Source organism: Salvelinus namaycush, chromosome 19 (assembly GCF_016432855.1).
Source record: "Salvelinus namaycush isolate Seneca chromosome 19, SaNama_1.0, whole genome shotgun sequence".
In the NCBI taxonomy this organism is placed as follows: Eukaryota; Metazoa; Chordata; class Actinopteri; order Salmoniformes; family Salmonidae; genus Salvelinus; species Salvelinus namaycush.
The window spans coordinates 28,830,376-28,856,289 of NC_052325.1; the positions used below are offsets into that span (position 1 = coordinate 28,830,376).

The 25,914-nt window shown below is 42.1% G+C and overlaps 3 protein-coding genes across 4 annotated transcripts; 2 read left to right on the forward strand and 1 right to left on the reverse strand.

The window, feature by feature from the left end:
• Positions 1–1,567: 1,567 nt before the first annotated feature.
• On the reverse strand, positions 1,568–17,927 carry LOC120064290 (guanylate-binding protein 1-like). Its single transcript, XM_039014747.1, has 13 exons — positions 16,985–17,927; positions 14,135–14,179; positions 12,623–13,900; positions 10,108–10,312; positions 6,347–6,474; positions 5,663–5,772; positions 5,309–5,499; positions 4,860–5,102; positions 4,288–4,568; positions 3,787–3,999; positions 3,557–3,659; positions 3,233–3,426; positions 1,568–3,096 (listed from the first exon to the last, which is right to left on the reverse strand). Exons 4-13 carry the CDS (start codon positions 10,301–10,303, stop codon positions 2,875–2,877), a joined length of 1,881 nt encoding a protein of 626 aa, XP_038870675.1. The 5' UTR covers positions 10,304–10,312; positions 12,623–13,900; positions 14,135–14,179; positions 16,985–17,927; the 3' UTR covers positions 1,568–2,874.
• On the forward strand, positions 12,716–17,515 carry LOC120063968 (guanylate-binding protein 1-like). The gene is made up of 4 exons (XM_039014277.1): positions 12,716–12,827; positions 13,716–13,915; positions 14,070–14,197; positions 17,498–17,515. Exons 2-4 carry the CDS (start codon positions 13,744–13,746, stop codon positions 17,513–17,515), a joined length of 318 nt encoding a protein of 105 aa, XP_038870205.1. The 5' UTR covers positions 12,716–12,827; positions 13,716–13,743.
• On the forward strand, positions 17,079–23,064 carry LOC120064293 (guanylate-binding protein 1-like). Of its 2 annotated transcripts, XM_039014751.1 has the most exons (11): positions 17,103–17,189; positions 17,727–17,797; positions 18,077–18,276; positions 18,431–18,558; positions 19,618–19,727; positions 20,181–20,392; positions 20,883–21,125; positions 21,236–21,516; positions 21,629–21,841; positions 22,126–22,228; positions 22,425–23,064. In XM_039014751.1, exons 3-11 carry the CDS (start codon positions 18,105–18,107, stop codon positions 22,823–22,825), a joined length of 1,863 nt encoding a protein of 620 aa, XP_038870679.1. In that variant the 5' UTR covers positions 17,103–17,189; positions 17,727–17,797; positions 18,077–18,104; the 3' UTR covers positions 22,826–23,064. The 2 variants fall into 2 exon arrangements, with proteins under 2 accessions (XP_038870680.1, XP_038870679.1); XM_039014752.1 differs by lacking the exon at positions 17,727–17,797 and having other exon boundaries at positions 17,079–17,189.
• Positions 23,065–25,914: the final 2,850 nt, after the last annotated feature.

The following is a 25,914-nucleotide window of genomic DNA, read 5'->3' on the forward strand; positions in this document are numbered from 1 at the left end:
AAATAGCAGTGAGATGAGTCATTCAAACAGGTTGCTGAAAATGTTATGACGGCAATTTCTACAGTAGCTATTCCTTCAGCTCCTAGATTAAATACTTTGGTCTTTGATGTTCATTTGGATGTAAAACTGGACTTATAGTTTCTGTTCAATATGTAAGCAGCCACAGGAAGACACATCCACAATAACAGAAAACGCTCTATCGCTCTCTCAACCCATATGGATAACCTACCCATAACCCTTGCCTTTGGACCCACTATTAAGGGGTGTGAATGTGTGGGCTCAATGAAAATCCAATGACCTTTGTAATGTCTAAAACACTGTACAGTACACTAATGGTAGGAAAAGGAAGTGGCATTCTCTCAACCATAGGGTCACACTATTAAGAAACAGATTATGTTCGCTTTGGTTTTTATTGACACTTTTCTAGATGAAGCTGAACCTTATGGGGCGGTTTCTCAGCCACAGATCAAGCCTAGTTCCATGGACAAAAAAACATAGATACAAATGGTGAATGGAAAATCTCCACCACACCTTGTCAGTTTGTGATGGTTTGTGATGGAAATGACTGATGGAAATGACATTTCTACAAATACCTAGGTGTCTGGCTAGACTGTAAACTCTCCTTCCAGACTCACATTAAGCATCTCCAATCCAAAATTAAATCTAGAATCGGCTTCCTATTTCGCAACAAAGCATCCTTCACTCCTGCTGCCAAATATACTATCCTACCGATCCTTGACTTCGGCGATGTCATTTACAAAATAGCCTCCAACACTCTACTCAGCAAACTGGATGCAGTCTATCACAGTGCCATCCGTTTTGTCACCAAAGCCCCATATACTACCCACCACTGTGACCTCTATGCTCTCGTTGGTTGCCTTCGCTTCATATTCGTCGCCCAACCCACTGGCTCCAGGTCATCTATGTTTTTGTTAGGTAAAGCCCCGCCTTATCTCAGCTCACTGGTCACCATAGCAGCACCCACCCGTAGCACGCGCTCCAGCAGGCATATTTCACTGGTAACCCCCAAAGCCAACTCCTCCTTTGGCCACCTTTCCTTCCAATTCTCTGCTGCCAATGACTGGAACGAATTGCAAAAATCACTGAAGCTGGAGACTCATATCTCCCTCACTAACTTTAAGCATCAGCTGTCAGAGCAATTTACAGATCATTGCACCTGTACATAGCCCATCTGTAAATAGCCCACCCAACTACCTCATGCCCATATTGTTATTTTTATTTTTTGCTCCTTTGCACCCCAGTGTCTCTACTTGCACATTCATCTTCTACACATCTATCACTCCAGTGTTTAATTGCTCAATTGTAATTATTTCGCCACTATGGCCTATTTATTGCCTTACCTCCCTAATCTTACTTCATTTGCACACACTGTATATAGACTTCTGTATTTTGTTATTGACTATACGTTTGTTTATTCCATGTGTAACTCCGTGCTGTTTGTGTCGCACTGCTTTGTTTTATCTTAGCCAGGTCGAAGTTGTAAATGAGAACTTGTTCTCAACTGGCCTACCTGGTTAAATAAAGGTGAAATAAATAAATAAAATAATAAACAGAATATTCCTAATTTAAATTCAAATGGGTTAAATGGAATAGTAACTGAAAATAAGGATACTGACTCTAGGCCTATAACCACTCACATGTAGTGTAATATAATATTAACTCCTACTGAATTATGCATTTCTTGCAGTAAAATGATACAATAAATGTTAGTTTTGTCTTGGGAACAGGAGTGGAGAAATATTTATTTCAGCATCTCTTGAGAAAATGTGAATGCGTTGTTATGACACTATTCTGCAACCAGCCAGTATTTCAAAGACATCAAATATTCACCCAAGACGAAGTAAAGTCTTATCAGAAACATGTTTTATAGTTCTCAAATTTGTATTTCCTTAAAACCAGTCAACTGATGACATTTGGACATTTTGCACAGGACCAATAGTTCCACTGTTTTGGAGTTACTGCGTTTTCTCCCTGGTTCCTAAACAAAACAGACAACTATACCGGTGTTAACTACATTAATAATGCCTTCATGCTATCTATGTAAGACATTATTCTGGTGAGCACTACAATATTTAGTCATGACAGACGAGAAGCTGCATGTATCTAACTATAGTTGATAAACAAATGACCAACCAAATCTCAGAAATTATAATATGGCCTACCAAATCTCGAAAATTATAGATAAAACGTGTCTAAATTAGGGGTGAAAGTAGCCAGTAGGCTATATGGTCCAGTACGGAGTATCAGCAAAATAAATTATCATGGTGGATCGAAATGTGCTTTTAGCCTACTTTTTAAAGTGATTTGTTTGACAATCAGATGAAAACATCATCACACAACACCAATGATATGTGAAATTGAGCCTGTGCAGACCGTGGAAAACAGTAAACGGAATAGGACATTTACATGCCACAGTTTACCGTCTAAGATCAGCATATCCCAGGCATCTTATACGGGATTCTCATAACCGGGATACAAGCTTTTTCGGGTTATTGTAAATGGAATATGACGTTTATATGCATCAACTCAAAAACAGAGTACTTGAGTATCCCGAATAATAACAGGATATTGGTCTGCATGTAAATGTCGTCAGTGTTAAAAAGAAGTAGGCCTATTTGGTAATAGTAAAACAAATGCAAAACCATTTTTAAGAGTGCTTTCTAAAAATTCTACTTCATTATGATTAGGCATGCTAATTATTTATTCAAATGACGTACAAAAAAAAATAACATCAAATAAAACCTTGACTGAGTGCTTAATCTAAATCCATGAATCAACTACCAATAAATACACATTCAGTCAATCCATATGTCTATAAGAATAATAGCTCATCATCCTCCTCGGGAACCTACATCAGAACCACTTAGACAGCCATTTCACAGCCATTCCTCCTACTTTGGGAAGTATTCCTGGAAGGAACAAGGTAGCTGCAGTCCCAACAGTATCCAGAGCTGTGCTCATAAATGAGGGTTTTTTCTCTTCCTCTTGTGCCTTCGCACCCTTAAGCGCATCTATCTCTCTTTGCATTTGGTGTGCTCTGTCATCAAACCCTTGTTGGAGAAGGTCATTCTGCTCCTGAAATTACAAGGTTTGTTTTTACACATCACGGACTGTGTCATTAAAACAAAACACATACACAGTTAATCTTACCCCTAGAGTTCCTGTAGTTTTAAAGTGTTGTCCTCAATGTTTGTGTTTTTTAAATTCCTACCTTAAGTCTGGCCTGCAGAACTCTATCGTGCTCTGCCACGGCATTTCTACTGTCTCTCTCCATCCTCTCCATCAGCTGGTTCACATTCTCCTCATACGTCCTCTGCTGGTCCGCTCTCAACCTCTCCTGGACAACCAGCTGCTCCTCCATGGCTCGATTCTCCCGCTCAGATGCCTCCCTTTTCGCTTGCTCCGCTGCAGGTAGACAGAGTATGTGAGAGAGAGAGATAAATATCAAAGAGAACGAGAGGTAAGCCTCCATTTGGTGGTCATTAGAATGTTGTTGCCAGGTCATGGAGTGCATATTCATGGTGACCTATATCACCTTCTGCTCTCTGCTCAGCTTCAGTGAGGGACTGGTCTGCTGACAGGATGGTCTGACCAATGATGGCCTTCCTTTCCAAGTACTCCTTCAGTACCTCTTCAGCCTGGAACCACCACACATAATATTTAACTTTCAACATCACATCAGTGCATTCATAACTCCTTTGACCAGCATCCACAAAACATGATAATTACATAATATCCTAAAATAGCACCACCTCCCCAACATACCTTCACTCCCCTGCCTCCCTCAGATCTGTATTCGCTGGTGGCCAGTTTCAGGTCGTTGCAGTACTCTTTGTATCCTCCAGGGGTCATGTAGGAGCCATCCCTTATTTTCTCCTCCAAGGGGGCAAAGATGCATTCGATTTTGGACTCGCATGCCTTCTGGGACTCCTTGTAGTTCCTCTCACAGATCTTCTCATACTCCTCTTGAAGCACTTTCTATTTTTGTGTTTGAGAGGTTGGTTCAGAATGTACCAGAACGTCTTGGTTCAGTTGAGGTAATAAATGGTGAATAATCTGTCAATGTGCCCTTGAGTAAGGCACTTAACCCTAATTGCTGCTGTAAGTCACTCTGGATAAGTGTATCTGCTAAATGACTAAAATGTACATGTAAGTGTAGCATAAAGGGGTAGCTCACACAAATGACAAATTATCCTCATCTTGTTAAATACATGCATCACTGAATTGAATATTGACTCATTGAATATAGAATCTACATTCCCATACCATGAGCTCCAACTGGTACTTCTGGTCCTCGTCTTTGAAGGAGTTGTTGATGAATATGGCCACAGCCTCCTTCTCCATGACAGCATGCACTTCAGACAGCTCCTCTTGGGTCTCTGTGGGGTAGGCTACCCAGTCAGCCATGCCCTTTTGGTAGTGGGCCCTGGCCCTCTCGATGGCACTGGAGTTCTCAATTTGGGCCAGAGCCAACACAGCATTGTCCAGGCAGGGGATCTGCCCGCTCCGGATGGCAGACACATACGTCTCTGCCAGGTTTCCCAGCACTGCAGGAGAGGGCAGGAAATCAGCATATCTGGTAGTTGTGGTAGTGATGGTGGTAGTACTGTAGTGGTCAGTGGTGCTTGTATAGAAGTAAAGTAAGTAGTAGAATTAGTAGGAATTGAAGTACTAATGCGTTGTTACTTGTACTGGTCATGGTGGTTGTAGTAATCATCATAATAATAATAATAGAGGAACTGGTTATAGTAGCAGCAGTAGTTTAGTTGTATTATCAAACATCATGACCTACTTTCATAAGTGCTTTCCATCCTCAATACCAGTGTTGTAATACTCACGTCTGCCGGTAACTTTCAGGCCCTGTTTCAGGGTCTTGGTCTTGGCCTCCTTGAAGACGTGGTCACAGAACTCCTTGGCTTGCTCCACAAAGGCAGGCTCCAGGTCAGCGTCGGTCAGCTCCTCCATACGTCTCATTTTGTCTCCGCTGGCTGGCCTCTCAAACACAAAGCACCAGCGAGGAGAGAAATAGTTCCGCAGGCAGCTACGAGGCAGATTGTATGCCTGATCTTTCTTACTATGACCTTTGTAAATGAAAGGAAAAGTACATCAATCATTAATTAACAAATTAAATGTTTAACCGTGACATTTTTTGTGTGGAAGAAAAGCATTTCATATTTTTATATCCAACATGTCTTTTGTAAAGGTATTGTCAACATTGGTAAATTCAATCTAACCATGGTTTAGATTAAGAGATTAAGTTAGCTGTGCTAGCTGGTGTTCCCTTCACCTGTTCTCAGTTTAAGAGCGTTCTCCAGGTACTCATTGGCTGTGATGGGTCTCCCATCAACCTCCAGGGTCAGGGTGAAATCTCTGACTGTCCACACAAAGGAAGGAAAGTAACGCAGGTACTCTGAAGATTCCTCCCCGTCTCGCTGGTTGGACTTCACCTTGATGTGCTCTGTCAGTTCTGTCACATAGCTGTAGAAGGCGGTGTTGAGGACAAAATGAACCCAGATTTACTAACATACAGTATAGTGCTGAGCGATTAGCGCTTTTTGAGGTCAGTTCGGTTGTTGGGGATGAAATGAATCCAGACATACAACACTACACTATATTTCTTTATAGGCCTGCTGAAGGATACTGTAGTTTCTCCAGGGCGTTGTTGTCGATGGTTCCCAGGCTGTTGTACACCAGAGTACTGCTGAGCAGGACAGCCAGGGAAAAGATCCAGTTGTCATTCTTCTCATCACCCTGCAGACACAACAGAAGGAACACATTGGTACTCTGTTCATACTAGAGTGAAATTAAGTCAGTAACTAAATGTCTACTCCATACGCCGTTTTATGGGCTCCCTACCTAAATAAAGGTCAAAGCTGGAATACTTAATTGAAACATTAACAAAGCTGCACCCTGCCTCAGTTTTGGTAAAAGAAACTAACAAAAAAAATCTGAGGGATGGGCCTGGAGAAATGTAACCACTCAAATTCATAGACTGAGCTACGGGTGCAATGACTCACCATCCGTGACATCATAATTGTAGTTAATCATGATATTATACAGTGTTTAATTACATATACAAACATTGGAGTAAAACAAGCTTATAACTAAGCTCATGGGTCATTATTTATTTGTTATACTCTTTAGAATCAATTGGTATATATCATACATTTATAAGTTAGACATTATATACAGTTGATGACATCAGCTATCAGTACTAGACAAAGTTTATTGAGATAACATGGGATTTTACCCATAGCAGTGTTATACTCTGTCATCTAAACAGCCATAAAAGGTTTTTGACAGAGAGTGAACTTTGACCTCCCACCTTCTCCACGTCCCCCAGACCCTCTGTATCCAGCAGCACCAGGGTGTGGTCTCTTTTTTCAGGGTGAGGCACACACCACATCCAGATGCCCTTAGTTTTGGACTGGATGGTGGCTCCCAGGGCAAAACCTTGAGGACAGAGGATAAAAATGGTTCTTAGGATGGAATCTGTAAAGAGGCAGCAGGATGTAAAGTGTTTACTCAAGGCTGCTGGTTTTCAGATGAACCATTTTTGTCTAGTTATACTGTATATAATACTGACAGACTGAAAGTGAAACTAGCAGCCAGTGCAAAACGACACCCTTATCTACACAACCCACTTAGAACAAATGTGGTCGGAACAAAATGTTTTTTGCATGTTTGCTCTGCTGTCTGGTTGTACGTTATGGTGTAAAACAAAGAGAAACTGTAGTTTCCACAATGCAATAACAGTGTGTGTCGAATTTCCAATATTGGAGAGAAAAAAACATCAAATCTTAATGTGGTCAGAACAGGACAAATCTGTACTTTGGTGCAGCATATCTGTCTCTAACTCAATGACAAATGCAGTACATAAGTTAACACATTCTGTTTCACATTTCTATTACCCTATCTTTATGAGAAATAATTATCTTATACATAATCATTCCTTAACCATATAACAGTGTTGAGGTCATGCATATTGTTATGTGCACTGAACAAAAATACATTAAACAATTTCAAAGATTTTACTGAGTTACAGTCCAAATAAGGAAATCAGAAAATAAAACATAAAAAATAGGGGGGTGGATCAGAAAACCAGTCAGTATCTGGTGTGACCACCATTTGCCTCATGCAGTGCAACACATCTCCTTTGCATAGAGTTGATCAGGCTGTCGATTGTGGTCTGAGGAATTTTGTCCCACTCCTCTTCAATGGCTGTGCGAAGTCGCTGGATTTTGGTGGGAACTGGAACACGATGTCGAACATGTCGATCCAGAGCATCCCAAAAGTTCTCAATGAGTGACATGTCTGGTGACTATGCAGGCCATGTAAGAACTGGGACATTTTCAGGAATTGTGTACAGATCCTTGCGACATGGGGCCCTGCATTATAATGCGGAAACATGAGGTGATGGCGGCGGATGAATGGCACGACAATGGACCTCAGGATCTCGTCACGGTATTGTTGTCAGTAGCTTATGCCTGGACATACCATAACGCCATTGAAGGTGAGCATCTTCCCACTGAAGTCGGTTAAGACACCGAACTTCAGCCAGGACAAGACCATGGCGAGGACGACGAGCACGCAGATGAGCTTCCTTGAGACGGTTTCTGACCGTTTGTGCAGAAATTCTTCAGTTGAGCAAACCCACAGTTTCATCTACTGTCCGGGTGGCTGGTCTCAGACGATCCCGCTGGTGAAGAAGCCGGATATATAAACTCAGCAAAAAAAGAAACGTCCTCTCTGTCACGACTTCCTCCGACGTTGGTCCCTCTCCTTGTTCGGGCGGTGTTCGGTGGTCGAAGCCACCGACCTTCTAGCCATCGCTGATCCACTTTTCATTTTCCATTGGTTTTGTCTTGTCTTCCATCACACCTGGTTCCAATTCCATCAATTACATGTTGTGTATTTAACCCTCTATTCCCCCCCATGTCCTTGTCGGTAATTGTTTCTTGTAGTGCTTATGCACGGTATGCTGGTATTTACCGGGTTTTGTTTGACCCATTTATTGTATTGTTCTGTTGACGGTGGTTTATGGATATTAAACGACACCGTTGTAAATCAGTTTTCGCTCTCTCCTGCGCCTGACTTCTCTACCGCCAGTACGCATCTCACTACACTCTCACTGTCAACTGCATTTATTTTCAGCAAACTTAACATGTGTAAATATTTGTATGAACTTAACAAAATTCAACAACTGAGACATAAACTAAACAAGTTCCACAGACATGTGACTAACAGAAATATAATAATGTGTCCCTGAACACAGGGGGGGGGGTCAAAATCAAAAGTAACAGTCAGTATCAGGTGTGGCCACCAGCTGCATTAAGTACTGCAGTGCATCTCCTCCTCATTGACTGCACCAGATTTGCCAGTTCTTACTGTGAGATGTTACCCCACTCTTCCACCAAGGCACCTGCAAGTTCCCGGACATTTCTGGGGGGAATGGCCCTAGCTCTCACCCTCCGATCCAAGAGGTCCCAGACGTGCTCAATGGGCCTGAGATCCGGGCTCTTCGCAGGCCATGGCAGAACACTGACATTCCTGTCTTGCAGGAAATCACGCACAGAACGAGCAGTATGGCTGGTGGCATTGTCATGCTGGAGGGTCATGTCAGGATGAGCCTGCAGGAAGGGTACCACATGAGGGAGGAGGATGTCTTCCCTGTAACGCACAGCGTTGACATTTCCTGCAATGACAACAAGCTCAGTCCGATGAATCTGTGACACACCGCCCCAGACCATGACGGACCATCCACCTCCAAATCGATCCCGCTCCAGAGTACAGGCCTCGGTGTAACGCTCATTCCTTCGACTATAAACGCGAATCCGACCATCACCCCTGGTGAGACAAGACCGCGACTAGTCAGTGAAGAGTACTTTTTGCCAGTCCTGTCTGGTCCTGCGATGGTGGGTTTGTGCCCATAGGCGTCATTGTTGCCAGTGATGTCTGGTGAAGACCTGCCTTACAGGCCTACAACCCCTTAGTCCAGCCTCTCTCAGCCTATTGCGGACAGTCTGAGCACTGATGGATGGATTGTGCGTTCCTGGTGTAACTAGGGCAGTTGTTGTTGCCATCCTATACCTGTCCCGCAGGTGTGATGTTCTGATGTACCGATCCTGTGCAGGTGTTGTTACACATGGTCTGCCACTGCGAGGACGATCAGCTGTCCGTCCTGTCTCCCTGTAGCGCTGTCTTAGGAGTCTCACAGTATGGACATTGCAATTTATTGCCCTGGCCACATCTGCAGTCCTCATGCCTCCTTGCAGCATTCCTAAGGCACATTCACAGAGATGAGCAGGGACCCTGGGCATCTTTCTTTTGGTGTTTTTCAGAGTCCGTAGAAAGGCCTCTTTAGTGTCCTAAGTTTTCATAACTGTGACCTTAATTGCCTACCGTCTGTAAGCTGTTAGTGTCTTAATGACCGTTCCACAGGTGCATGTTCATTGATTGTTCATGGTTCAATGAACAAGCATGGGAAACAGTGTTTAAACCCTTTACAATGAAGATCTGTGCAGTTATTTGGATTTTTATGAATTATCTTTGAAAGACAGGGTCCTGAAAAAGGGACGTTTCTTTTTTTGCTGAGTTTAGGTCCTGGACTGGCATGGCTACGCGTAGTCTGCGTTGTGAGGTCGGTTGGATGTACTGTCAAAATGACGTTGGAGGTGGCTTATGGTAGAGAAGTTAACATTCAATTCTCTGGCAACAGCTCGGGTGGACAATCTTGAAGTCAGCATGCCAATTGCACTTTCCCTCAAAACTTGAAACATCTGTGGCATTGTGTTGTGAGACAGAACTGAACATTTTAGAGTGGCTTTTATTGGCCCCAGCACAAGGTGTACCGGTGTAATAATCATGCAGTTTAATCAGCTTCTTGATATGCCATACCTGTCAGGTGGATGGATTATCGTGGCAAAGGAGAAATACTCACTAACAGGGATGTAAGAAAATTGGTGCACAGCATTTCAGAGAAATAAGCTTCTTGTGTATATAGGACATGTCAAGGATCTTTTATTTTAGGCTCATGAAACTTGATCAGAACATTGATTTAAAAAATGCTTTAGTGGATGTGCTTACCTTTCCTCTCCCCAGCCAGCTTGTTCATGAGGTAGGACTTGCCGGTGCGGTACAGCCCGACCACCGACACCACTACCACATGCTGGTCAATCTTGTCCAGGATGTCCAGTGCGCTGCGGACCACACGCAGCTTCCCATCACTGTCGTTCTCTATCAGACATACTGGTTCTTTCATGGATACTGTCTGGCCTGACATGATGCTGACCTATAGAAACGAAGGCAAGGACACGCATAATAACTTTTTATTGAGTAGGACACTGTGTGTGTGTGTGTGTGTGTGTGTGTGTGTGTGTGTGTGTGTGTGTGTGTGTGTGTGTGTGTGTGTGTGTGTGTGTGTGTGTGTGTGTGTGTGTGTGTGTGTGTGTGTGTACAGTACCAGTCAAAAGTTAGGACACCCCCACATCATTCAAGGGTTTTTCTTTATTTTTCCTATTTCTACATTGTAGAATAATAGTGAAGACATCAACACTTTGAAATAACACATATGGAATCATGTAGTAACCAAAAAAGTGTTAAACAATTTATTTTTTTTATATTTAAGATTCTTCAAAGTAACCACACTGCCTTGATAACAGCTTTGCACACTCTTGGCATTGTCTCAACCAGCTTCAACTGAAATCCTTTTCCAACAGTCTTGAAGAAGTTCCTACATATGCTGAGCCCTTGTTGGCTGCTTTTCCTTCACTCTGGGGTCCAACTCATCCCAAACCATCTCAATTGGGTTGACGTCGGTTGATTGTGGAGGCCAGGTCATCTGATGCAGCACTCCATCACCCTCCTTCTTGGTCAAATAGCCCTTACATGGTAGAGAGGTGAACATTCAATTCTCAACATCCACTAAAGCATTGGGGTCGTAACCAAAAGGTTGCTGGACCGAGCTGACAAGGTAAAAATCTGTCGTTCTGCCCCTGAACAAGGCAGTTAACCCACTGTTCCCCGGTAGGCCATCATTGTAAATAAGAACGTGTTCTTAACTGACTTGCCTAGTTAAATAAAGGTTACATTTAAAAATATATATATATTTTAAAAATACACAGTCTGAAGGTGTGATGGGTCATTGTCCTGTTGGAAAACAAATGATATATAGTCCCACTAAGCGCAAAGCAGATGGGATGGTGTATCGCTGCAGAATGCTGTGGTAGCCATGCTGGTTATTGTGTCTTGAATTCTAAATAAATCACTGACAGTGTTACCAGCAAAGCACCCCCCACACCATCACACCTCCTCCTCCATGCTTCACGGTGGGAACTACACATGCAGAGATTGTCTGTTCACCTACTCTGAGTCTCACAAAGACACGGCGGTTGGAACAAAAAATCTCACATTTGGAATCATCAGACCAAATGACAGATTTCCACCAGTCTAATGTCCATTGCTTGTGTTTCTTGGCTCAAGCAAGTCTCTTCTTATTATTGGTGTCCTTTAGTAGTGTTTTTTTTGCAGCAATTCGACCATGAAGCCCTGATTCACGCAGTCTCCTCTGAACAGTTGATGTTGAGATGTGTCTGTCACTTGACCTCTGTGAAACATTTATTTAGGCTACAATTTCTGAGGCTGGTAACTCCAATGAACTTATCCTCTGCAGCAGGGGTAACTCTTGGTCTTCCTTTCCTGTGGCGGTGCTCATGAGAGCCAGTTTCATCATAGCGCTTGATGGTTTTTAAGACTGCACTTGAAGAAACTTTCAAAGTTCTTGAAATGTTCCGTACTGACTGACCTTTATGTCTTAAAGTAATGATGGACTGTCGTTTCTCTTTGCTTATTTGAGCTGTTCTTGCCATAATATGGACTTTGTCTTTTACCAAATAGTACCAAATGCTATCTTCTGTATAACACCCCTACCTTGTCACAACACAACTGATTGGCTCAAATGCATTTCGAAGGAAAGAATTTCCACAAATGAACTTTTAACAAGGCACACCTGTTAATTGAAATGCATTCCAGGTGACTACCTCGTGAAGCTGGTTGAGAGAATGCCAAGAGTGTGCAAAGCTGTCGTCAAGGCAAAGGGTGGCTACTTTGAAGAATCTCAAATATAAAATATATTTTGATTTGTTTAACACTTTTTTGGTTACTACATGATTCCATATGTGTTATTTTATAGTTTTGATGTCTTCACTATTATTCTACCATGTAGAAAATAGTCAAATTAAAGAAAAACCTTGGAATGAGTAGGTGTGTCGAAACTTTTAACTGGTACTGTATGTGTGTCATAAAAATAATAACAGCAGACAACAGGAAAAATACGTTCAAATTCAAAGACAGGAGAGGAGTCTTCCACTCTCTGATTCGTAGAGGCTACTCCATGAATAGACTACATGAATAGTTATGAATGTGCTTGCATGTACAGGCGTGGTCATCCAATCGATTAATTGACCGCAAATGTTTATTGTAAAAAAATAAAAATAATCACCAATCACCAGCCAACATTATACCAGTCATTTTGCAAATCAATAGCTATATATCATATAGTAAAAAAGGCCACATTTAGAAGTGAAAGAGAGTTTAGGCTTACCTCGGCAACACTGTACCGTACAGTGAGGTTGTTGTTCAGTCTGTCGTCCGCGTTTGCACGGCAAAAGAGATCGGTTGTGATATTGAAACTGAAAGTGTTGCTCTTACGTTAACAATTAAGCTTCCGGGAAAGCACGACGTTTCCCCCCCGAAAAATTCTCTGCTGCAGTGAAACATGACCTGACATATACCGCGTTCATGTGCTGGTAGGTACTAGGAACTCAGAAAAGTTCGACTTGCTAACGGTTTGAACGCGATATGTTAATAGCCAACACGTAGAACTACAACCAGTTAGCAAGTCGACCATACCCGAGTTTCCTTGTTCCAACCTGCACTAGAACGAATCACTATTCCTATCTAGAACAAGACAGTTCATTGGCTCAATAACGCCATTAAAACAATTATTATTCTTTTTTTTTAAATTCAAAGTCGGATGCGTCAGTTCCATATCTTATTTAACTGGTGAAAATAAGAGACATATAGTCTAGACAACTTTCACTTTCTGTATCTGCAGACAAATAGGTACCACTAGTTACTACAGCCACAACGTCTTAGACCTCGCCTATTTCCCTTCTCAAAATGTGATTTTAAACCTAAACTTAACCACACTGCTAACATTATGTCTATCCCTAATCTTAAATTAAGACCAAAAAGCAATTTTTTTTTGTTTTCATTCATTTGTATGATCACAGACAATTTTCACTTTGTGGCTGTGGTAACTAGTTGAAACCCCCTTGAAATAGGTACTCGAGATTGCGACATCCTCTGCAATTTTGCAGTTGGTTTGGAGCAGGCTTTTGGAGAGGTCGTTTATGTGAGTAGGCTACTATCGACTAATGCTTTTCCATAGCAGGAAAACAGTTACATGTTTGAAGACAAATTTCGTAATGAAATTGAAGCTAACATTGGACAATATTTTAACTTCACTTTTAATTTTGTATGCGTATGGCTCAGCTGTTTAATTATGCAGATCTTAATAATATTTTTTACATAACCTTCGGGGTAGTCCTAATCTATATAATATTCACATAATTCACCTGAACTATATTTAATTCATAATTGTATTAAAGATTGAATATTTCTGGGGGCTGTAGGCTAATCATCCTGTGAAGCCACTTGACCATGGATTCCCCAATGTGTCTGGTCGAAAACGCCGATGGCGAGCTTCATGTAGTTCCTGGTGCCATCAAGTACCTGATGGGACTGAACCAGAAAGTCGTAGTGGTGTCGGTGGTCGGGCTGTACCGCACCGGCAAGTCCTACCTCATGAACAAGCTGGCTGGAAAGAGAAAAGGTGAGACAGAGACTGACTGATGCTGAGAGACATATCTGAATAATCTATGCCTCAATAGACAATTCCCAATTTTTTTGCATTTGTACATTTCTTTCAGAAGAAAAAGTCTATTCAATTTTTTCGTCTTAAAACGGTCTTTGAAATATTGATTTAGGTTTTGCCCTGGGAGCCACCATCCAATCCAAGACTAAGGGAATCTGGATGTGGTGTGTGCCTCACCCTGAAAAAAGAGACCACACCCTGGTGCTGCTGGATACAGAGGGGCTGGGGGATGTGGAGAAGGTGAGAGGTCAAAGTTCAGTCTCTTTACAATTCACATTAGTAATCCAGCACAGTGAACAAGTATCTAACCACACATACACTACATGACCAAAAGTATGTGGACACCTGCTCGTCTAACATCTCATTCCAAAATCATGGGCAAACTGGGCCTTCCCCAAACTGTTACCACAAAGTTGGAAGCACAGAATTGTTTAGAATGTCATTGTATGCTGTAGCGTTAAGATTTCCCTTAACTGGAATTAAGGGGCCTAGCCCAAACGATAAAATACAGCACCAGACCATTATTCCTCCTCCACCAAACTTTACAGTTGGCACAATGCATTCGGGCAGGTAGCGTTCTCCTGGCATCCACCAAACCCAGATTCGTCTGTCGGACTGCCAGATGGTGAAACGTGACTCATCACTCCAGAGAATGTGTTTCCAATGCTGCAGAGTCCAATGGTAGCAATGGCAGCAAACCACTCCAGCCGACACTTGGCATTGCATATGGTGATCTTAGGCTTTTGTGCTACTGCTTGGCCATGGAAACCCATTTCATGAAGCTCCCAATGAACAGTACTTGTGCTGACGTTGCTTCCAGAGGCAGTTTGGAACTCGGTAGTGAGTGTTGCAACCGAGGACAGACGATTTTATGCGCTACGAGCTTCAGCCCTCAGCAGTCAGACACCCCCACATCATTCAAGGGTTTTTCTTTATTTTTCCTATTTCTACATTGTAGAATAATAGTGAAGACATCAACACTTTGAAATAACACATATGGAATCATGTAGTAACCAAAAAAGTGTTAAACAATTTATTTTTTTTATATTTAAGATTCTTCAAAGTAACCACACTGCCTTGATAACAGCTTTGCACACTCTTGGCATTGTCTCAACCAGCTTCAACTGAAATCCTTTTCCAACAGTCTTGAAGAAGTTCCTACATATGCTGAGCCCTTGTTGGCTGCTTTTCCTTCACTCTGGGGTCCAACTCATCCCAAACCATCTCAATTGGGTTGACGTCGGTTGATTGTGGAGGCCAGGTCATCTGATGCAGCACTCCATCACCCTCCTTCTTGGTCAAATAGCCCTTACATGGTAGAGAGGTGAACATTCAATTCTCAACATCCACTAAAGCATTGGGGTCGTAACCAAAAGGTTGCTGGACCGAGCTGACAAGGTAAAAATCTGTCGTTCTGCCCCTGAACAAGGCAGTTAACCCACTGTTCCCCGGTAGGCCATCATTGTAAATAAGAACGTGTTCTTAACTGACTTGCCTAGTTAAATAAAGGTTACATTTAAAAATATATATATATTTTAAAAATACACAGTCTGAAGGTGTGATGGGTCATTGTCCTGTTGGAAAACAAATGATATATAGTCCCACTAAGCGCAAAGCAGATGGGATGGTGTATCGCTGCAGAATGCTGTGGTAGCCATGCTGGTTATTGTGTCTTGAATTCTAAATAAATCACTGACAGTGTTACCAGCAAAGCACCCCCCACACCATCACACCTCCTCCTCCATGCTTCACGGTGGGAACTACACATGCAGAGATTGTCTGTTCACCTACTCTGAGTCTCACAAAGACACGGCGGTTGGAACAAAAAATCTCACATTTGGAATCATCAGACCAAATGACAGATTTCCACCAGTCTAATGTCCATTGCTTGTGTTTCTTGGCTCAAGCAAGTCTCTTCTTATTATTGGTGTCCTTTAGTAGTGTTTTTTTTGCAGCAATTCGACCATGAAGCCCTGATTCACGCAGTCTCCTCTGAACAGTTGATGTTGAGATGTGTCTGTCACTTGACCTCTGTGAAACATTTATTTAGGCTACAATTTCTGAGGCTGGTAACTCCAATGAACTTATCCTCTGCAGCAGGGGTAACTCTTGGTCTTCCTTTCCTGTGGCGGTGCTCATGAGAGCCAGTTTCATCATAGCGCTTGATGGTTTTTAAGACTGCACTTGAAGAAACTTTCAAAGTTCTTGAAATGTTCCGTACTGACTGACCTTTATGTCTTAAAGTAATGATGGACTGTCGTTTCTCTTTGCTTATTTGAGCTGTTCTTGCCATAATATGGACTTTGTCTTTTACCAAATAGTACCAAATGCTATCTTCTGTATAACACCCCTACCTTGTCACAACACAACTGATTGGCTCAAATGCATTTCGAAGGAAAGAATTTCCACAAATGAACTTTTAACAAGGCACACCTGTTAATTGAAATGCATTCCAGGTGACTACCTCGTGAAGCTGGTTGAGAGAATGCCAAGAGTGTGCAAAGCTGTCGTCAAGGCAAAGGGTGGCTACTTTGAAGAATCTCAAATATAAAATATATTTTGATTTGTTTAACACTTTTTTGGTTACTACATGATTCCATATGTGTTATTTTATAGTTTTGATGTCTTCACTATTATTCTACCATGTAGAAAATAGTCAAATTAAAGAAAAACCTTGGAATGAGTAGGTGTGTCGAAACTTTTAACTGGTACTGTATGTGTGTCATAAAAATAATAACAGCAGACAACAGGAAAAATACGTTCAAATTCAAAGACAGGAGAGGAGTCTTCCACTCTCTGATTCGTAGAGGCTACTCCATGAATAGACTACATGAATAGTTATGAATGTGCTTGCATGTACAGGCGTGGTCATCCAATCGATTAATTGACCGCAAATGTTTATTGTAAAAAAATAAAAATAATCACCAATCACCAGCCAACATTATACCAGTCATTTTGCAAATCAATAGCTATATATCATATAGTAAAAAAGGCCACATTTAGAAGTGAAAGAGAGTTTAGGCTTACCTCGGCAACACTGTACCGTACAGTGAGGTTGTTGTTCAGTCTGTCGTCCGCGTTTGCACGGCAAAAGAGATCGGTTGTGATATTGAAACTGAAAGTGTTGCTCTTACGTTAACAATTAAGCTTCCGGGAAAGCACGACGTTTCCCCCCCGAAAAATTCTCTGCTGCAGTGAAACATGACCTGACATATACCGCGTTCATGTGCTGGTAGGTACTAGGAACTCAGAAAAGTTCGACTTGCTAACGGTTTGAACGCGATATGTTAATAGCCAACACGTAGAACTACAACCAGTTAGCAAGTCGACCATACCCGAGTTTCCTTGTTCCAACTTGCACTAGAACGAATCACTATTCCTATCTAGAACAAGACAGTTCATTGGCTCAATAACGCCATTAAAACAATTATTATTCTTTTTTTTTAAATTCAAAGTCGGATGCGTCAGTTCCATATCTTATTTAACTGGTGAAAATAAGAGACATATAGTCTAGACAACTTTCACTTTCTGTATCTGCAGACAAATAGGTACCACTAGTTACTACAGCCACAACGTCTTAGACCTCGCCTATTTCCCTTCTCAAAATGTGATTTTAAACCTAAACTTAACCACACTGCTAACATTATGTCTATCCCTAATCTTAAATTAAGACCAAAAAGCAATTTTTTTTTGTTTTCATTCATTTGTATGATCACAGACAATTTTCACTTTGTGGCTGTGGTAACTAGTTGAAACCCCCTTGAAATAGGTACTCGAGATTGCGACATCCTCTGCAATTTTGCAGTTGGTTTGGAGCAGGCTTTTGGAGAGGTCGTTTATGTGAGTAGGCTACTATCGACTAATGCTTTTCCATAGCAGGAAAACAGTTACATGTTTGAAGACAAATTTCGTAATGAAATTGAAGCTAACATTGGACAATATTTTAACTTCACTTTTAATTTTGTATGCGTATGGCTCAGCTGTTTAATTATGCAGATCTTAATAATATTTTTACATAACCTTCGGGGTAGTCCTAATCTATATAATATTCACATAATTCACCTGAACTATATTTAATTCATAATTGTATTAAAGATTGAATATTTCTGGGGGCTGTAGGCTAATCATCCTGTGAAGCCACTTGACCATGGATTCCCCAATGTGTCTGGTCGAAAACGCCGATGGCGAGCTTCATGTAGTTCCTGGTGCCATCAAGTACCTGATGGGACTGAACCAGAAAGTCGTAGTGGTGTCGGTGGTCGGGCTGTACCGCACCGGCAAGTCCTACCTCATGAACAAGCTGGCTGGAAAGAGAAAAGGTGAGACAGAGACTGACTGATGCTGAGAGACATATCTGAATAATCTATGCCTCAATAGACAATTCCCAATTTTTTTGCATTTGTACATTTCTTTCAGAAGAAAAAGTCTATTCAATTTTTTCGTCTTAAAACGGTCTTTGAAATATTGATTTAGGTTTTGCCCTGGGAGCCACCATCCAATCCAAGACTAAGGGAATCTGGATGTGGTGTGTGCCTCACCCTGAAAAAAGAGACCACACCCTGGTGCTGCTGGATACAGAGGGGCTGGGGGATGTGGAGAAGGTGAGAGGTCAAAGTTCAGTCTCTTTACAATTCACATTAGTAATCCAGCACAGTGAACAAGTATCTAACCACACATACACTACATGACCAAAAGTATGTGGACACCTGCTCGTCTAACATCTCATTCCAAAATCATGGGCAAACTGGGCCTTCCCCAAACTGTTACCACAAAGTTGGAAGCACAGAATTGTTTAGAATGTCATTGTATGCTGTAGCGTTAAGATTTCCCTTAACTGGAATTAAGGGGCCTAGCCCAAACGATAAAATACAGCACCAGACCATTATTCCTCCTCCACCAAACTTTACAGTTGGCACAATGCATTCGGGCAGGTAGCGTTCTCCTGGCATCCACCAAACCCAGATTCGTCTGTCGGACTGCCAGATGGTGAAACGTGACTCATCACTCCAGAGAATGTGTTTCCAATGCTGCAGAGTCCAATGGTAGCAATGGCAGCAAACCACTCCAGCCGACACTTGGCATTGCATATGGTGATCTTAGGCTTTTGTGCTACTGCTTGGCCATGGAAACCCATTTCATGAAGCTCCCAATGAACAGTACTTGTGCTGACGTTGCTTCCAGAGGCAGTTTGGAACTCGGTAGTGAGTGTTGCAACCGAGGACAGACGATTTTATGCGCTACGAGCTTCAGCCCTCAGCAGTCCCGTTCTGTGAGCTTGTGTGGCCTACCACTTCACGGCTGAGCCGTTGTGTTGTTGCTTCTAAACATTTCCTCTTCACAATAACAGCACTAATAGTTCACCGGAGCAGCCCTAGCAGGGCAGAAATTTGACGAACTGACTTGTTTGAAAGGTGGCATCCTATGATGGTGCCACGTTGAAAGTCACTGAGCCAATCTCCTGCCAATGTTTCCCTATGGAGATTGCATGGCTTGGTGCTCGATTTTATACACCTGTCAGCAACAGGTTTGACTGAAATAGCCGAACCCACTAATTTGAAGGGGTGTCCACATACTTTTGTATATATAGTGTATTTGAAATTATTTCATTTCATTTAGCCGTATCACCAATAAGCATGTTGCTGTTGTCATACTTGTTTCAGGGAGATTCTAAGAATGATGCCTGGATCTTCTCCTTGGCCATTCTGTTAAGCAGTACTCTGGTCTACAACAGTCGAGGGACCATCGACAATCAAGCCGTGGAGAACCTCCAGTATCCTTTAAACCAATATCTATTTCCCCATGGCAAACCTCCCCTGTTTCCTCTCCTGTTGACTTTAACAGGACAGGGGATATTTCCCCCAACCGGGCCATTTCTTGGAACTCCCTTTCATATTGAAAGTGAAAGTGCTGTATGTTTGTATATCTATTGGATGCTGAGCAAAATGTTCTTATAGACTTGGAGCAATATATTGTGTTACTGACAGCATTAATTATGTGTTTGCAGAATGTTCAATACACTGTACTTTGTTATATCCATTCCCTTAGGGGTTACTCAGTGCATGTGGACACAGTCCATTCAAAATGAAACTGAAATGACTTGTATGCTATAACTGTTGTATAGCAAGTCCTTGTACAACCGTAGCAGGCACATGTCAATGCAGACGCACAGTATTTTTTGGAACTTTGGTAGCTTTTATCAGTCAATCCTCAACCGGCCTTATAGATATGTGAGTGAGCTGACAGAGCGGATCAAGGTGAATTCTTCCAGTGCAGCTTCATCCTCTCACGATGACGAGGAAGGAGGGGACGCCCAGTTTGTGCAGTTCTTTCCGAATTTTGTGTGGGCCATCAGAGATTTCACTCTACTACTCGAGATCGACGGCAGAAACGTCACCGAAGATGAGTATCTGGAGCATTCCCTGGAGCTCAGAAAAGGTGACTAGCCACCACCCCAATGATCAACTGTGCACAATGTCTCTACATAGAATTGTGCACCATTAACAATTATACAGTTGGAATAATCATTATCTCACAGAGAACATAGGGGTTGTGAAACAAGATGATTGATTTTGGCTCTGCCTGTCAAAATGACCTATTATAAAATCATTCCTATGAAAATGTAATGTAGGATTACACTCATAATCAAACAGACACATAAACCAAATGATTTTATCCAGTTTGTTTATTGGTCATAAAGTCTTCTGCCTCATGTTAATGTAAGCATATCTCTTTATATGCTTGTCTGTTAATGATTGTGTTTTTTGGTGAACTAAGGGCCGGTACCCCAGACACAGATTAGGCCTCTAGACGAGATTCTCCACTGAACACACTTTGTGTCCAGGACAAGGACTAATCTGTGTCTGGGAAACCAGCCCTAAAAATAGAGTAATGTCAACTGTAATGGTGAATGCTGACTATCATTCAGGTGGGGGTAAAAAGAATCTGATGTACAACCTCCCACGAGAGTGCATCAGGAACTACTTCCCCTCGCGCAAGTGCTTTGTATTCCCCACCCCTACAACTCCTGCCAACATGCCCCACCTGGATTCCATGGACGAGGCTGGCCTGTGTGGAAGCTTCCGAAAGGTTGCAGACACTTTCTGCTGCTTTATTTTCCAGGAGAGCCGTACAAAAACTGTCAAAGGGGGCCACAACGTAACCGGGAGAAGTAAGTCAAATATCAGCAGATTTTGCACAGATGCATTGAATGTATCCTATGTTATTGTACCACCAAATGTATACACTTATATTTTTCTTCCCGCCTCTATCTGATTGCAGTGCTCGGCCACTTGGTTAACACCTATGTGGAGACCATAGCCAAAGGCTCTGTGCCCTGTCTGGAGAATGCGGTGCTGGCCATGGCTCAAATTGAGAACCAGGCTGCTGTGGATGAGGGCCAGGTAGTATACCAGAGGGGCATGGAGGAGGTGAAGGCCTTATTCCCTGTGGACATGGGTCAGATTTCAGCTCATCACCTCCGCTCAGACCACCAGGCCACGCAGGCTTTCATGAAACGATCCTTCAAAGACGAAAATGGAGATTTCTTGAAAGCGTTGGCGGTAAGGGTCATCATTTCAGATCTGTGCCTGGTACAAACACTGCCTTAGTTCTTAACTCTGTCAAGGACCACTTTTTACAAATGCTTCCCTAAAACAGTCTTGACTCCTGCAGGTGGCCATTGCAAAGCACTACGCTGACCTTCTCATTCAGAACGAGGATGCCTCAGAGAAGAAGTGTGCGGCCCTTCTGGAGAAGCTGTCTGCTCCGATGGCCCAGAAGATTAAGGAGGGGATCTACACCACACCTGGAGGATATGAGCTTTACTGCAATCACCATGACAACATGGTTGCACAGTACCGAGCCGAGCCTGATAAAGGAGTTGGGGTAAGAGCTTCGAGCTGAATCCTTGCTAGGGCTGAAACATTCATAAAAAAATCCATATTGAATACTGGAGTTGTTCTCGTCTTTCAGGTCGATCCACTCACAGTAGTTTCAATGTCGTAGATGGATTGCTGTTTCTATCAACCTCTGTTACTGTTATCATTCACATTATCTTCCATAAAGTATTTCTAGGCATCTACAGCATCATACCAAAAACACATCCAACCGGTTTTAGATTGCCATCAAACAATGGTAAAACATGTAGCCTTTGGGGGTGTTTTCTGCAGGCTGAGGAGATTCTTGAGCAGTTCCTGAGGGAGAAGAGTCTAGAGAAGAATTCCATCTTGCAGGCTGACAAAAAATTGACGGAAAATGAGAAAAGAATCTATGGTAAGTCCAAAATATAGCATTGGGATGTTAAGTCAACATAGATCTGGGATGTTTGAAAGAGTATTCTAAAAGTTATGGCCTACTCCAGAACATGGAAAAGATCAGGGGCTGTCTGTTGACTCCATATGAGAGAGAATATGAGTAGTCCAGAAGGTAGAGTGTTTTCCTACCTCAACTCTTCCTTTGGACCATGCAGAGGAGAAGGAGAGATCAGCTGTGCTGGAGCAGGAGAAGAAGGCTGCTGAAGAGAAACGGTTGGAGATGGAGCGCACCATGGAGGACGATCGCAGAAGCAAAGACGAGAAGTTGAAGCAGATGGAAGAGAAGATGAAGGAGGAGATGAAGCAACAGGAACGGGACTTCCACAGGGCCTTGGAGTGCAAGGTGCAGGAGCAGAAGGATCTGCTGGAGAAGGGCCACAAGGAGAAGGCTGACTTAATGAGACAGGAGATAGAGGAGTTCAAGAAGAGCAACACACCTGGGAAGGACGGAGGTGGTTTCCTTGAGTCTACAGTCATGCCTGTTCTTCGATTTGGATTGGACGCTGCCAACACTTTCTTTCAATATAAGCTCATGAGGGGAGCTTTTATGAAGTAGAAACATTGTGTATTACCTGAGCATGTACACATTTGTTAGCTTTATCTAGCAATGTAAAGCAGAAAGTCAAGTTGATAGCCATGCTTAGTATCAGTATAAGCTTTATATGCAAGAGTGATGTATTATTATTTTTCTTACACAGTATATGTATTTACAGGTTTTGGTGAAATTATCACTGTACTAGTATAGCGCTTAAATCTAGAGGCTTTAATAAAAACATTTCTAGACTAACTGAGACTTTTCTTTAATCATAGTATACACTGAACAAAAATATAAACGCAACAATTTCTAAGATTTTACTGAATTACATTTAAGGAAATCAATCAACTGAAGTAAATTCATTAGGTCCTAATCTCTGGATTTCACATGACTGGGAAAGCAGATATGCATGTGTTGGTCACAGATACCTTAAAAAAAAGGTAGGGGTGTGGACCAGAAAACCAGTCAGTATTTGGTGTGACCACCATTTGCCTCATGCAGCACAACACATCTCCTTCGCATAGAGTTGATCAGGCCATTGATTGTGGAATGTTGTCTCACTCCTCTTCAATAGCTGTGTGAAGATGCTGGATGTTGGCAGGAACTGGAACACAATGTCGATCCAGAGCATCCCAGAACTGGGACATTTTCAACTTCCAAAAAATGTGTACAGATCCTTGCGACATGGGGCCGTGCATTATCATGCTGAAACACGAGGTGATGGCGGCAGATGAATGGCACGACAATGGGCCTCAGGATCTCGTCACGGTTTCTCTGTGCATTCAACTTGCCATTGATAAAATGCAATTGTGTTTGTTGTCCTTGCTTATGCTGGCCCACACCATAACCCCACCGCCACCATTGGGCACTCTGTTCACAACGTTGACATCAGCAAACCACTCCCCGACACAATGCCCTACATGCTGTCTGCCATCTGCCCTGTACAGTTGAAACTGTGATTCATCCGTGAAGAGCACACTTCTCCAGCGTGCCAGTGGCCATCAAAGGTGGCCAAACTGCAGTCAGGTGTCATGACGTTGCCCTCTTTGGACACCGCGAGCACCATCCCTCTACCTCGGCACATCTCTCTCTGTCTCCTACAACCAGGCTGCTGTGGTCAGAGAGGTTGTAAATTCCTAGGGAAGATCCTGCCTCATGGCCAGACAGTATAGAGAGAGATTGAGTTTCATAGAGAGAACAAAGGAATTTCTTCCACCTCTCCGAACTGGAGAACCGAACGACATTTATGTTCTGGAGAAGGTATAAAAGATCGGTGAAGAATCCAGCTACGAACTGGTCCATTTGGTACAATTTTGTGAAACTCATGGGAGACAATATGGCCACATTACCATAACGCTGTTTATACAATAGCCTCAGATATGAGGCTTACATCTAATTGTTGTATAAGATGAATGAGTGAGGATGATACTGTTTGTGAAATTGTGTAATGTGATTTTGGACTGTTAAATGAAGGAAACTCCAATTCCCTTTGGAGTTTAACTAAATCAGAGGACCGCCCATGAGCACAGTTATGGTCTGGCATCATGGGACAGGCCCTTTTCTGCTCTTCCGAATAAAACCCCCACCCAGGTTTTCTATTGTCAGACCGAGCTTACCTCAATTACGAGATGGCTAACGGTTGCAGACCAGCTTACCACGAGAGGGCCAAGGTTTGAGTAGAGACCATTTACCTGAGTATAAGCTAAGGTTTGAGTAGATGGCTGAATCTTTTAACCATACCACATGGTTAAACTCTTAGACTATCGATACCGACAGAATAAGAACAAGTCTTTGATATTAATTACTAGTCTGCAGCTAGGAATTCGGTATCATTGAACGCGAAGACCGACAACCGCCGAAAACATCTATTCTATAACGACGTGAATGAATGTCACTCTGAACTATCCATTCTAACCACAACAGAGAGAGAGAGCGGACAAACTCTCCAACAGAAACAAACTTTTCAACAGAGATCCCGACGACACACTGAGCGTAAATATATATATTGATTGCAATTGTTCCCGAATGAGTGAGCGTTCATGTGCAAAGGATTAGTATTTCAATTGTTATAATTATCACTCTGTCTAACAAGCCGCCATACCGGTTTAGCCCATTAGGGCACATCCGCTATAATTTCCTTGTAACCATATCTACTGTTTGTTATGCATTTCTGTGAATTACTTAGTTAGTAAATAAATGATTTTAAGACAATTGATGTATGGATGACTCATAGTGAAGACTGGGTTCGTGCAGATAACCAACAATTTACGACGTTTGGAATGAGACTAACGTGAGGTAAATAATAACTCATTAATTCGAAGACTAATTGATCAGATATTAAAATATCTGAAAGTTATATTAGGAAAATTATAACTTTGTAATCTGAATATTTTCCTTGGTGCCCCGACTTCCTAGTTAATTACAGTTACATGATTAATCAGTTTAATCGCGTAATAATAATTACAGAGAGTTATTTGATAAATAAGTCTTCAGTTTTAATGATGCCAAAGACACGACAGATAACTTTTCACATTTTCTCTGATAGGGTTAAGGATGACGCTAAACCTGTTTTAATGGAGATATTGATCAATGGGGAGAACTGATGAACTGAACACCACCAGCTGAATCTCTACATGGAAACATAAGCACAAACATTCACATGAAAAAGAGACATCGTGTCTTTCAGTCACCTCATATAAATGTAATCAAATACAAACATGAGTACATCAACAGCAGGACAACAAGAGGAACTGTAATTATAGAATGATATGAACACATCTCTACTTGTCACGTTCCTGACCTGTTTTCTCTTGTTTTGTATGTGTTTAGTTGGTCAGGACGTGAGCTGGGTGGGAATTCTATGTTGTGTGTCTAGTTTGTCTGTTTCTATGTCAGCCTAGTGTGGGTTCTCAATCAGAGGCAGATGGTAGTCGTTGTCTCTGATTGAGACTGATATATAGGAGGCTTGTTTTGTGTTGGGATTTTGTGGGTGTTTGTTTCCTGTCTCTGTGTTTGTGTTCTGCACCAGATAGGACTGTCTCGACTTTCACATTTGTTGTTTTTGTATTGTTGTAAGTGTTTCACCGTTTATGTTCAATTAAACATGTTGA